Source organism: Ailuropoda melanoleuca, chromosome 10 (genome assembly GCF_002007445.2).
Source record: "Ailuropoda melanoleuca isolate Jingjing chromosome 10, ASM200744v2, whole genome shotgun sequence".
Classification (NCBI taxonomy): domain Eukaryota; kingdom Metazoa; phylum Chordata; class Mammalia; order Carnivora; family Ursidae; genus Ailuropoda; species Ailuropoda melanoleuca.
The window spans coordinates 89258063-89271077 of NC_048227.1; the positions used below are offsets into that span (position 1 = coordinate 89258063).

The 13015-nt window shown below is 36.3% G+C and overlaps 1 protein-coding gene across 5 annotated transcripts in view; it reads left to right on the forward strand.

Annotated features, from left to right (window-relative positions):
• The window catches only part of UTRN (utrophin), a 426951-nt gene that overhangs the window by 184203 nt on the left and 229733 nt on the right, over positions 1-13015 (forward strand). For 4 of the 5 annotated variants that reach the window (XM_034669248.1, XM_034669249.1, XM_034669247.1 and 1 more), the window contains 5 exons: positions 435-596; positions 1035-1163; positions 1856-2029; positions 3917-4072; positions 10819-10989. In XM_034669248.1, coding sequence (XP_034525139.1) covers positions 435-596; positions 1035-1163; positions 1856-2029; positions 3917-4072; positions 10819-10989 — 792 coding nt within the window. The remainder of the gene's footprint in view (positions 1-434; positions 597-1034; positions 1164-1855; positions 2030-3916; positions 4073-10818; positions 10990-13015) is intronic. The other variant, XM_034669251.1, reaches the window with a different exon arrangement.

The window sequence follows — 13015 nt, forward strand, 5'->3', positions numbered from 1 at the left end:
CCCAATTTTTTTTCTGGTGATGAGGACTTTTAAGATCTACTCTCTTTGTACTATCAATCTGTTCTTGTCTCTGTGAGCTTGTTTTTTTTGTTTGTTTGTTTTAGATTCCTCATATAAGTGAATGCTTTTTGCTATTTGCTTTTCTCTGACTCATTTCCCTTAGCATAACGCCCTCGAGGGCGTTTTTATATTTTGTCATTGTATATAGAAAGAAGTAAAAATTAGTAATTGAATGTAAGATAAATAAGACACTAGAAGAATCTTTTCACTCTTATCTTTGCTAGTTACTATTTATTTATCATGTAGGCCAAAGTTTGGAACTGACGCATTTATAATCTGTTTTTCTCTTGGCAACCAGAACATGGGGGTTTTCTTATATTCAGCTCTTTATATTGGTGCTGAGTAGCTAATGATTCAGTTTTTCCCCTGTGTAGGCAGAGAGCAAGCAGATTTCTTTGGAAAAGCAACTCCAGGTCCTACGGGAAACTGACCACATGCTTCAAGTCTTGCAGGAGAGCTTAGGGGAGCTGGACAAGCAGCTCACAACGTACTTGACTGATAGGATAGATGCCTTCCAGGTTCCACAGGAAGCTCAGGTATGGCCATGGAGTGGAGGGCTTTTGAGTCATAAAAAGAGCATATGTAATGGCTTCCTAACCCACCAAGAGAACCAGCCCCTTTTGCCATTCCAAATTGAGTCAGTAAGAAAGGCTGACCTTACTTATGGGACCATAGGGGTTTTGGAGTTCTTTTGGTCTCTCTGTGAGACCCTGGCAAATGATCACCATTTTAAAATTATAGTTATGAAGTTGGGAAAATGCCTTTTTTATAAATAAGTGGTGAACATTAGAAATAACAAACGCAAAGATCTTAGTTTGTGTGTCCCACATGGAAGTCCTGAGGCACAGGTGGCCTGTATTATTATTAAACGTATTAAAGCTTATACAGTGATCAGCATATTCTTATGTATTGTGTGACTGTATGGAACTTTTAATAAAAAAGACCTTCTCCCCTTTCTAATCTCTTTGTTGTAGAAAATCCAAGCAGAGATTTCAGCCCATGAGCTGACTCTGGAGGAGCTGAGAAGAAACACACGCTCCCAGCCTCCGACTTCCCCAGAAGGCAGGAATGCCAGAGGAGGAAGTCAGATGGATGTGTTACAGGTGAAGAGGGAGAGCAGCTCCCTTTTACTTTTTGATGTGCTGGGCGTAAAAAAAAAAAAAAAATGAGGATGAGCCAATGACTTGGATGTCTTTGGTCTTCTTTATGATGTAAACAGTGGGATGGGAATGATGCATTGCACCCCGGGCAGAGAAGCAGAAACAAGTTGTTGCATAGGTGGAAAATACGGAATCTGATTTTATAGTTGAATTGCAAAGAGAGAGCATGTTAGATTTAAAAGTTATCTTTATATAGATTTTTCCATTAATGCAGAGCCCCTTGTGTGGCTCCGTTCTGGTGTGGCTGGTGGACTGGGCAGGTTGAGAGCATAGGATCTGACACCCCCTAGTCCTTTTAACGGTGGATGCAGGATTGACGTTGACTCTGGGCTTGCCGTGAAGGGCATGTTGTTTTGGTTCTTGAACTGGATTTTTCAAACAGGTGAGAAATTTTGTGAAGTTTTAATTCCGGCAAGGCCAGCTTAGCCTTTTCTTATGTCTTAGACTGATACTCTGTGACGGAGTTCATGACCCTGCGCTGTGCAGGGCACTCAGATGAGTGGGTAGCCTCTGTTCCTTTAAGCAGTGTTTTTATGGCTGCCTTACCTTGCAGCTTGTGATTGCACTAATATCCTCTGCTGAGAGAGATTATCATTCTGATGTGAATTGCTTATTTTGTTCATTTCTGGAAACAGAGGAAACTTCGAGAGGTGTCCACAAAGTTCCAGCTTTTCCAGAAGCCTGCCAACTTTGAACAGCGCATGCTTGATTGCAAGCGTGTGTTGGATGGTGTAAAAGCAGAACTTCATGTTCTGGACGTGAGGGATGTGGATCCTGATGTCATACAGAGCCATCTGGACAAGTGTATGGTGAGGCCATTGGGTGGATAATGTGTCCAGTGGGTTTTCCAGCAGCTAATATGGTTTCATCGAGTGCTTACATACATGGCTTATTTAATAATTACCAGTCTATAGTGAGCTAAGAAGAGAGCTCGATGGAGAAAAACAGGTTAAAAATAAGAAGTGTGGTCCTGTCCTTTAAGGAAATTAGAAGAGATAAGAGAGACAGTTGGGAGAGAGTAAAATCAATTATTACAATGTAATGAGATAAGGAAGCTGGAATAGACATGCATATAACATGATTTAAAAAACAAGGGAAACACATCTTAATCACGGTATGAAATTTGGGAAGATCTTGACAGAACGTGACTAATAAGCTAAGTTTTAAAGGATAAATTTGAGTCAGCTAGAAGAACCATACTGAGAATAGATGTCAGGACTATTACAGTATAAAAGAAAATCATTCTTAAGGAAAGTTAAACTTTGAATTTCAGCTTAAAAAGTTTAAGCCTAAAATATGAAAGAAAAAATTATACTTAGAATGGATGTCAGGAATATAATAGCATAAAAAAAATCATTCTCTAGGAAAGTAAAATTTTAAATTCAAGTTTAAACCTACGATGTGAAAGAAGAAATTATTTATAAGGCCTTATTACTATCTTAGTCTTGAACATTATAATTCAGTTGAGTAGAAATTTAAAAATAATGTAGCTAAGTATACACAGTCTTAGAATTAGTCTTCTCCTTGAGAAGAGTCACGAAGAAACTTACCATGACATTTGCTAAGACAAAAGTGTGGGGGGAGTTCTTTGTGCTTTTCAAAATTGCAGTCTCCTTGTTTATTACATGCTGAAGATTTATATACTTGAAAACTGGAATAGGTGAAAGAGTGAACAAATGGCAAATTTGTGGTTGTGTGAGTATGTGTGTATGTGTGAGTGTATATGTAAATAGTTATTGATTTAGTGAGACACAGAGACCAAGAGAGCACTGTCCTTGACCTTGTATAACTTAGTCCAGTGGTCTGTTACTATGTGACAATGCCACAGGAGATATTTCAGGTCAAGATCATGGTGGATGGAAATAAGAGAACTTACCCAGATAAAAAGTTTTTTTAAAATTATTATTATGTTAGTCACCATACAGTACATCATTAGTTTTTGATGTAGTGTTCCATGATTCACTGTTTGCATGTAACACCCCATGCTCCATGCAATACATGCCCTCCTTAATACCCTTCACTGAGCTAGCCCATCCCCCCATCCCCTCCCCTCTAAAACCCTCAGATTGTTTCCCGAAGTTTTTTAGTTTCAAGGTAACTAGGATGAGAACAGCTCTGAATTTGACCTACATAACTCCAATTTCTTGTAGTTACATACATCTTGATATATTGAGTATATATCTTTTCATCATATAAGCAATATGTGCTCATTTTGGTAGACTTCATATTTCAGAGAATTCTAAAAAAAAAAAAAAAGGCGAACGTTACTACTTCCAAATTTCAACAGCCAGAAATATAGCCAGCGTTGGCTTTTTCCTAATAGCATTTATGGTTTTAAAAAATATATAATTTAAAAAATGATAGACATTCAATTTTTAGTCTTAATATTTTTCCATTTTATGTAGGAAAAAATGTTTTTATTATGAAGTACTTTCATAAACCTTGAAAATACATGCTTGAGGGTTTTTAAAATAAGTATTAATCTCTATTAGTTTATTTTCTTATCTGATTTTAAAAAGATAATACAACTTTGATTTCATTTCACTCAACCTTTGAAGCAAATCCGAGGAAGATAAAGCCCTTTGATCTCCATAGTTACTTTGTAGCTGTCAGTCTGTATAAACCGTGTTCTGAAATGATTCCAATTAGCAGCTTTCCACCACAGTGTGTAAAATGTGCCTTGCTTTCTTTTAAAGAAACTCTATAAAACTTTGAGCGAAGTCAAGCTGGAAGTGGAGACTGTCATCAAAACAGGAAGGCACATTGTCCAGAAGCAACAAACCGACAACCCCAAGGGGATGGATGGGCAGCTGACTTCTCTGAAGATTCTCTACAATGACCTGGGTGCCCAGGTAAGGGCAGCTCCGCTGCTCACCTGCGTCTCTCTCATTTATGTGCTTTAAAATCTTGCTCCTAGAAGAATGCATGTTTGAATTTTAGGGCACTAATAATTGTGCTTTTAATTATTTCAGTATTTTTAAATTTTTTTTCTTTACATCTGTATATTAATATCACAATGATGCATAATTATAGAGAAATTTACTTTTAACATTTAATCCAGACTCATTTTTATATTTTCAATGGCTAGTCCCTTTTCAGAAGTGATTCTAAGGAAACTCTACCAGTAATAGCCCCTGTATAAACTCAAGTTACTGGTCCTTGGATTTCTAAATTGAATAGTCTACTGAGAAAGTTTAAACAAGTGGACAAGTGTATGGTGAGGCCATTGGGTGGATAATGTGTCCAGTGGGTTTTCCAATGTTAAAACATTGGGACTCTAATAAATGGTAAGTGACAGGAAGTTCACATTAATCTAGCAGGATCTAAAATCCTTTTAAGAAACATTTATAACTTGGGTATCTGAGTGAACCTGCTGGGGAATTTTTGGCCATTTATTGTGAGTGACTATATCAGGACATTGAATATCTTTTTTTACTGACAACGCTGCCCTGAAACCAGGAACACGAAACAGAACAACAACAACAAAAGTGTTTAAGTGGAACCTACTTGGCAATATTGGAAAGCTGTGTTAGATAATATTTTCGATCCTTCTTGGGTTTTTAAATATTACCTAAGTTTCTACATAAGCCCAGAGAAAACTAGCTGAAATTTTGTTATCATTTTCGGATCAGCAAGAATGAGCAGTGCATACGTTTCCTGGACAATTTTGTCCTCCTCACTTCTGCAAGAGAAAATTGCTTATCTGATACATTTTATATCATTTGGATACATTGCACATCTAGAACACACGGTGTAGAGCTGCTTCTTGGTGTTATTATCAGCTGAAGTTATTTGTCAAATATTACTGTATTTATTCATCAACTGGGCATTGTTTGGATAGGAATGGTGTTGCTAGTTTTAATATCAATTCTCCAATTGTGACTATGGTTTTAGCATTAAGTCATTTTCTCATTCAACACAATTGAGACAGTACTGTGTGACAGGAATCATATAGGCAGTAGAGATACAGTGACACGCAAAAACATACATTATCTCTTTTTCTAATAGAACTTAGGATCACAAGAGAAGAAAACATTAATCAGGTAGTCATACAAAGTAATGTCACATTAGCAGTCTGAAGTATTACGAAAGAAAGTATGTGGTGCTTTAATACCATATAATTTCCCTCATATGTGGAATTTAAGACACAAAACAAATGAGCAAAGAAGAAAAGAGAGAGCAACAAACCAAGAAACAGACATTGGCTCTTAATTATAGAGAACAAACTGATGGTTACCAGAGGGGAGGGGGGTGGGAGGGATGTGGTGAAATTGGTGATGGGGATTAAGAGCACACTTACTGTGATGAGCACTGACTAATGTATACAGTTGCTGAATCACTGTATGTACACTTGAAACTAATTTAATACTACATGTTAACTACACTGGAATTAAAATTAAAAACTTAATAATAATAATAATAATAATAAAAGAAATAAGTGAAAAAAAAAAGAGCATATGTAATGGGGGATTTGGTCCAGTCTGGGGTTACAAAAGCTTCTCTGAAGAAATGGTGTGTAAGCCGAGATCTGAAGGATGAGTAGGAATAGCCCAGGTGAAAGCAGTGGAGGACCCTTTGAGGTTGCTGGGACAGCATGTGGAAAGGCCCTGTGGCAGGAGCAGCATGGTACATTTATGTGGCTAATGCAGAGAGAGCAAGTGTGGGGAACATGGTGTCGGAGAAAGGGATGAGACCAGAGCATACTAGTGTCTTAGAGTTTGTGATAAGGATTTTAATTTTAAGAGCAATAAGCAGTGACTGCAGGATTTTAGCAGGGAGATAACAGGCTCATATATTTGCTTTTTAAAAGATCACTCACTGCAGTTTAGAGGATGAATTGAAGAAAGGCAGCAATGGATGTGAAGGGAGCAGTTAGGAAGTCATTGTTGCATTCTTAGTGAGAAATGATGGTGGCATGAACGAGGGTGGAGCAGTGGAGATGGCATGAGCAGATGGACTTAGACCTATTTAAGAAGTGAAGTGAGTAGGAGATGGTGATGGATTAGGATGTGGGAGTACAGGATGTGGGAAGATGAAGGATGACCCCTGGGCTTCTGGCTTGGTTACATGAAAGATCATGGTGCCATCACTGGGAGGGGCACTGGAAGGAAAGGCAGAAACATGAAAAAGTCATAAGTATGTATTGGGCATGTTCGCATATTAAGGGCCTTTGTGAGAGTGAATTGAATATGTCAGGTACTCACAAAGTTATTCAAGTCTGGAGAATATATCTGGGCTGAAGCTAGGAATTTTATGAGTCATCTGCATAGAGATGGTAATTAAAGTTTTCAGTGGTGATGAGATTGTCTAGGGAGAGGATATAACGAGAAATGAAAAACCTTTACAGGCCACAAAATAAAAAATAAATGAGTGGGACTACATCAAACTTAAAGAGCTCCTGCACAGCAAAAGAAACCACCAACAAAATGGAAAGACAACCTACAGAATGGGGAAAAAATATTTGCAAATCATATATGTGATAACAAGTTAATATCAAAAATATATAAAGAATTCATACAACTCAATAGCAAAAACCCAAATAATCTAATGAAAAATGGGCAGAAGACCTGAATAGACATTGTACCTTGGAAGATATATGGATGATCAACAGATACATGTGAAGGTACTGAAGCTTGACTGATCATCGAGGAAATGCAAATCAAAACCACAATGAGATACTACTCACACCTGTTAGATGGGTAGCATCAATAGGAAGAGATAATGCTGGTGAGGATGTGGAGGAAAGGGTGTGCACTCTTGGTAGGATTGTAAATTGGTGCAGCTGCTGTGGAAGACAGTGCGGAGGTCCTCAAAAAATTAAAAATTAAAAAATAATGTGTACTATAAATAATATATATAATAAACATAAATTAAAATTAAAAAAATTAAAAACTACAGAATGATCCAGTAATTCCACTTCTGGGCATACATCTGATGGAAACAAAAGTACTACATTGAAGAGATATTTGCACCCTCGTGTTCATTGTAGCTCTATTTAGAGTTGCCAAGGCATGGAAACAACCTAAGTGTCCACTGATGGAAGAATGGATATGGAAGATATGGTGTATATATATATACCACATATATAATATGGTATATCTCACTTAGCACAAGGAGGGAATTGTGCTAAGTGAGATATGTCAGACAGGGAAAGACAAATAATGTATGATCCCACTTTTATGTGAAATCTGTAAAACAACAACAACAAACTCACAGAAAAAGAGATCAGATTTGTGGCTACCAGAGGTGGGGGACTGGTGGGTCTGGGAATTGGATGAAGGTGACCAGAAGGAACAAACTTTCAGTCACAAGGTACATAAGCCCTAAAGGTGTAACGTGCAACATGCTGCCTACAGCTAACACAGCTGTGTGTGTACATAGGGAAGTTGTGAAGTTGTGAAGAGGGGATTAATCCTGTGAGTTCTCATCACGAGAAAAAAGCCATTTTTTTTTTGTATCTGTATGTAATGATGGATGTTTAAAGTTATTGTGGTAATCATTTGCAATATACGGAGTAAAGTCATTGTGCTATACACCTTAAACTTACACAGTGCTATATATCTCAATAAAACTGGAAAAAATAAATTAAAAATAATTTTTAATTAAAAAAAAGGGTCTGAATCAAGTCTTGGGGAAATTAGATCATTTAGTAAGAAATTTGAGGAAGATGTGTTTGCAAAAGAAACTGAAGTATATCTGTGCCACACTTTATTTCTCTGTTCATCAGTGGACATTTGTTTCCATGTCTTGGCTATTGTGTGTAATGCTGCCATGAACGTGGGTGTGCAGATATCTTTTCTAAATACTGATTTCGTTTCCTTTGGATATATACACCCAAGTGGGATTACTGGATCATATGGTAGTTTTATTTTTAATGTTTTGAGGAACCACCATACTGTTTTCCATAATTGTATACTTGAAATCTGCTAAGAGAATAGATGTTAAGTGTTTTTACTACTTAAAAAAAAAAAAAAAGGTAACTGTGGGAGATGAGGATGCTTTGATTAACTTGATTATTGTAATCATCTCACTCTGTATATGTACGTAAAATGATCACATTNACCCCTGCAGATATCTTTTCTAAATACTGATTTCGTTTCCTTTGGATATATACACCCAAGTGGGATTACTGGATCATATGGTAGTTTTATTTTTAATGTTTTGAGGAACCACCATACTGTTTTCCATAATTGTATACTTGAAATCTGCTAAGAGAATAGATGTTAAGTGTTTTCACTACTTTAAAAAAAAAAAAAAGGTAACTGTGGGAGATGAGGATGCTTTGATTAACTTGATTATTGTAATCATCTCACTCTGTATATGTACGTAAAATGATCACATTGTACATCTTAAAAAAATCACATGGTAGAAACTAAATATACATGTATGAAACTATAGTTAGTAGCGAGAAGTGGTAGCACGTCAGGAGAGTGCTGGGGCTGGGAAGCCCGGGGAAAAGGGTTTTTTGAGAATGGGTATAGGCACTGGTTTTGAATTATTGAACATTAATAATGATGTCCACTTAAAGATGTCCATGTAGACCTGTTGCCCTTGGAGTCATTATTGAGTTCAGCAAAGACAGTTTCTGTGGAGTGATAGGGGCAGAAGGCAGAATGGGAGGAGGTAAGAAATGTGGGGAAGGTAAGAAAATGCTTTAGAGGATTAAGGGAGAGATAGGCGAGAGGAAGTTCTCAGGGGAGATGGAGCCAAAGAAGGAATTTTTTTATTTTTTTTAAATATAATAGGCTTGGGTGTGTGTGTGTGTGTATTTATTTATTTTTTTAGATTTTATTTATTTACTTGAGAGAGAGAGAGCAAGTGAGAGAGAGCACCAGCATGGGAGAGGGGCAAAAGGAGAGGGAGAGGCAGACAGGAGAAGCAGACTCCTCACTGAGCAGGGAGCCCACTGAGTAGGGAGGCTGCTGAGCAGGGAGCCCCGCGTGGGACTCCATCCCAGGACCTTGAGATCATGACTTGAGCCAAAGGCAGATACTTAACTGACTGAACCACCGAGATACCCTAAGACTTGAGTATATTTCGTAGCTGATGGGGATGATCCTATTAAGAGGGAATGGTTGAATATCTAAGAGGGAGAAAGGATAAATGGTTAGGTAAGATCTCTCCAAGTTGATACTGCCTAATTCAGAATGCACTACATCTCAAAATATATTGGTTAGACTGAGAAGAGTGAATTGTTACAAGTTGAACTGTAAATTACTTTCTTCCTGATATGTACAAATCTTTGGTAGCATTAAGTTTTATGATGATTTTGTAGCTGCCTGGGCATGTCAAATCAGATAAGATCTTTTGAATACCTGATACCTTTTAATATAATTCTTGTATTTGTCTCCTAAAGTCTACACTGAGGGGCTATTAATTTAAAGTCATGAATTCTAATTAAACTCTGTGGAGAAAATATTTAATTTTAAGAAGGAATTTAATAATAATCCATCCTTGAGGTACGAAAGAGTAAAATAGAACCGAGGGGACCAGAAAAAAGAAATGTAATTCCACATTACTTATTAAGAAAATTCAGTCCTTCTATCATCTAAGAAAATTTCATCCCATACATATCACTCTACCACTTAGGTAATGCAAATTATCTCTGCATATGTGCACAAAAAAAGAACACATTTTTATTTATGTATTGTGTTGTGATACCCTTAAAAATGTTAGCTTTAGCTTATGAATGATAGTTTTGTTTGAGAGTACCATCACGTAATGTAAAGGGTCAGACCACGCTCAGTTCAGTGGCCGTGTCCCACTGATCATAGCCTTAGCCCCTTTAAGCTTCACTGCCCTGACCTGCAGGGTAGGAAGGAAAGTGCCTCTCACAGAGGCTACTGTCGCTTACTGCACAGCACATGTGAGACTCTTCAGCGTGATATGGGAGCTATGTTAAGAGCCTGGTAGATGTTAGTTCAGTTCATTTTGCTTTCTGTCAACCACAAAAACAAAATAATAGTAACGGTTTATGTTGCATAGTCATTTATTGTATTTTAAGTTAATAGTTAATTGCAAAACAAAATTATGAAAATTATACAATTTCCCCCTCAGATTTCTATAATATAGGGTATATGTTTGTGTTTTTTAAACAGATTTCTTTCTTGAGAGGATTGTAGGACAACTTCTGTTCAAAATGATAAAAGATACCATTTACTTATACCTTACTAAAGTTAAGGGTAACTTTGTTACAAGGCCTGGGCCAAGCCCTCTGTGTGTATGTATCTTTTTTGTTTGATACATAACAACTTTTGAGGGCTATGCCTCTACCAAGGTCATTTAGAAAGTAAGTGGGAAGAGCTAAGATGAAAACCCAGGGTTGCCTGACACTTAACCTCTATAGTATATTGTCCCCTTTTGGAAATACAAGAATGGAGTGACTTCAGATGGGAGAGGTAAAGGTTATGTATGTCTTGTGGGTCAAGTATGAATAGTTTGGATCTTTAGTTACTATTTGGATTCATTCTTTTCATGTTCTTTTCCCTCTTCCTTTCCCTTTCTCCTCCCTCCCCTCTTTCTCTTTCTCTTTCCCTTCCCTCTCTCCCCCCTTCCCTCCTTCCTTCTCTCTGCCTCCCTCCCTCTTTCTCCTATTTAGGTGACAGAGGGAAAACAGGACCTGGAAAGAGCATCCCAGTTGGCCCGGAAAATGAAGAAAGAGACTGCTTCTCTGTCTGAATGGCTTTCTGTTACTGAAGTTGAATTGGTACAGAAATCCACGTCAGAAGGCTTGCTTGGGGACTTGGACATGGAAATCTCCTGGGCTAAAGTAAGTTGTAGTTCGGATTACCTGCCAATATTATGCCAGGGTCTCCCGTGGCATTTTGTTCAGGATGTCATTTATCTCCATTTCATGTTAAATATAGCCTTGCCTTTTTTTTTTTTCCATGATTTTTTCTACTTCTGTATCTTAAGAAAAAAGGAAAAGACTATTTTAAAAGACAACAATTTTAAGAAGATATTTTTATTTTGATTCCAAAAACATTAAACTCACATGGATCATCAGTAGGGCCTTTATAGGATTGTGCCTCCGTGGTGCTTAAAAACATTCTAATCATTCTTATCGTTAAAACATTCTAATCATTACCTTCACGATTGGTGATATTTTCTGAGTATTCGTTTTTCACAAGTATTGTGCTGAATTTATTTATTAATTCTTCTGTAATAACTTTTGTACCAGTAACTAATCTTTCTATTGCAAACGAACTGAAGTAAAGAGCACAGGAACAGAATTTTCAAAAAAAAAAAAATCAATAAAAGATCCAAGAGTTTTCTGTAGCTCTGTAGTTATTTTGACATCAGAGATTAGAGAGTAGATTTGCCAGTTCTCTCTTTTGAGGTGGACAAAGAATTGAATGGAACACAAAGTACTTTTTTTTTTTTTAGCGAAGGCGTTCTCTTTTCCTAAACTTACTTCCTAAGAAAGATGCATGTATACTAGAGATAAGTGCTGAATATATATGACCAATACTGTGATAGAAATTTATATAAAGCCGCAGATATCAGTGTTGACATCTATAGGTGTTTGCTTGTAAGAAGTGGAGAGCAGATGCTATGAGGTCATGGATGATGGAACCATTTCTTAATTTGAACACTTTGTAGAGGTAACAGTTGAAAGAAAGTCAAGATATGAGGCACTACAATAGCTCATGAAAAGTATAATTATGCCCTGGGCTGTGTGGTGTGATAAGGAGATGGAGAAAGGGAGGCAGGAAAAAAGGAGGAACATTGGAATTTGTTGATGAATGTAAAGCAATCAAACTTTCTTTTTGTTAAATTTAAGTGTTTCAAGGAAATATTCTTGTACAACACNATAAGTGCTGAATATATATGACCAATACTGTGATAGAAATTTATATAAAGCCGCAGATATCAGTGTTGACATCTATAGGTGTTTGCTTGTAAGAAGTGGAGAGCAGATGCTATGAGGTCATGGATGATGGAACCATTTCTTAATTTGAACACTTTGTAGAGGTAACAGTTGAAAGAAAGTCAAGATATGAGGCACTACAATAGCTCATGAAAAGTATAATTATGCCCTGGGCTGTGTGGTGTGATAAGGAGATGGAGAAAGGGAGGCAGGAAAAAAGGAGGAACATTGGAATTTGTCGATGAATGTAAAGCAATCAAACTTTCTTTTTGTTAAATTTAAGTGTTTCAAGGAAATATTCTTGTACAACACATTTTGAAGGCCATTTATTTTCTTATTAATAATGTAAGTCATATAAGCTAATTGAATGACATTTGCACAGTGTAATGAAAAAAGACTAGAGCAAAAATCATTTATACTCAAAGAACACACCATTTTCATTTGTTTTTTAACACATATAAACATGTACAGACAGAAACATTTAAAAATAATTATATTGTGTCTAATGTTTCTTAACCTTGCTTTAAAAACTTTTATCTTTAATATTTTTCTTTATCTACAGGGGTTTTGTATCACATATTGGAGAGGCATACTATTTTATTGGGTATTTTTTATTATGCCGTTCCTCTATTGATGTCTATTTAAATTACCNTATGAGAATCAGTATCTTTGTAATAAGTTCTCTTCGTAACATGGTATGTTTCATGTGTTTTTTTACATTAATTTTTTTATATTACTACATAATGCTTTGATTTTTTCTTCAAAAACATATATGTATGCAAAGATGTTTATTCCTCATATTCATTTTTATAGGTATATAAAAAGTATGCTTTTTCTCTTTTTTACTAATTATAGCTTGTACATAGGTGATACTGATTTTCATGTATTTAATTTTTTTAAAGATTTTTTATTTATTTATTTATTT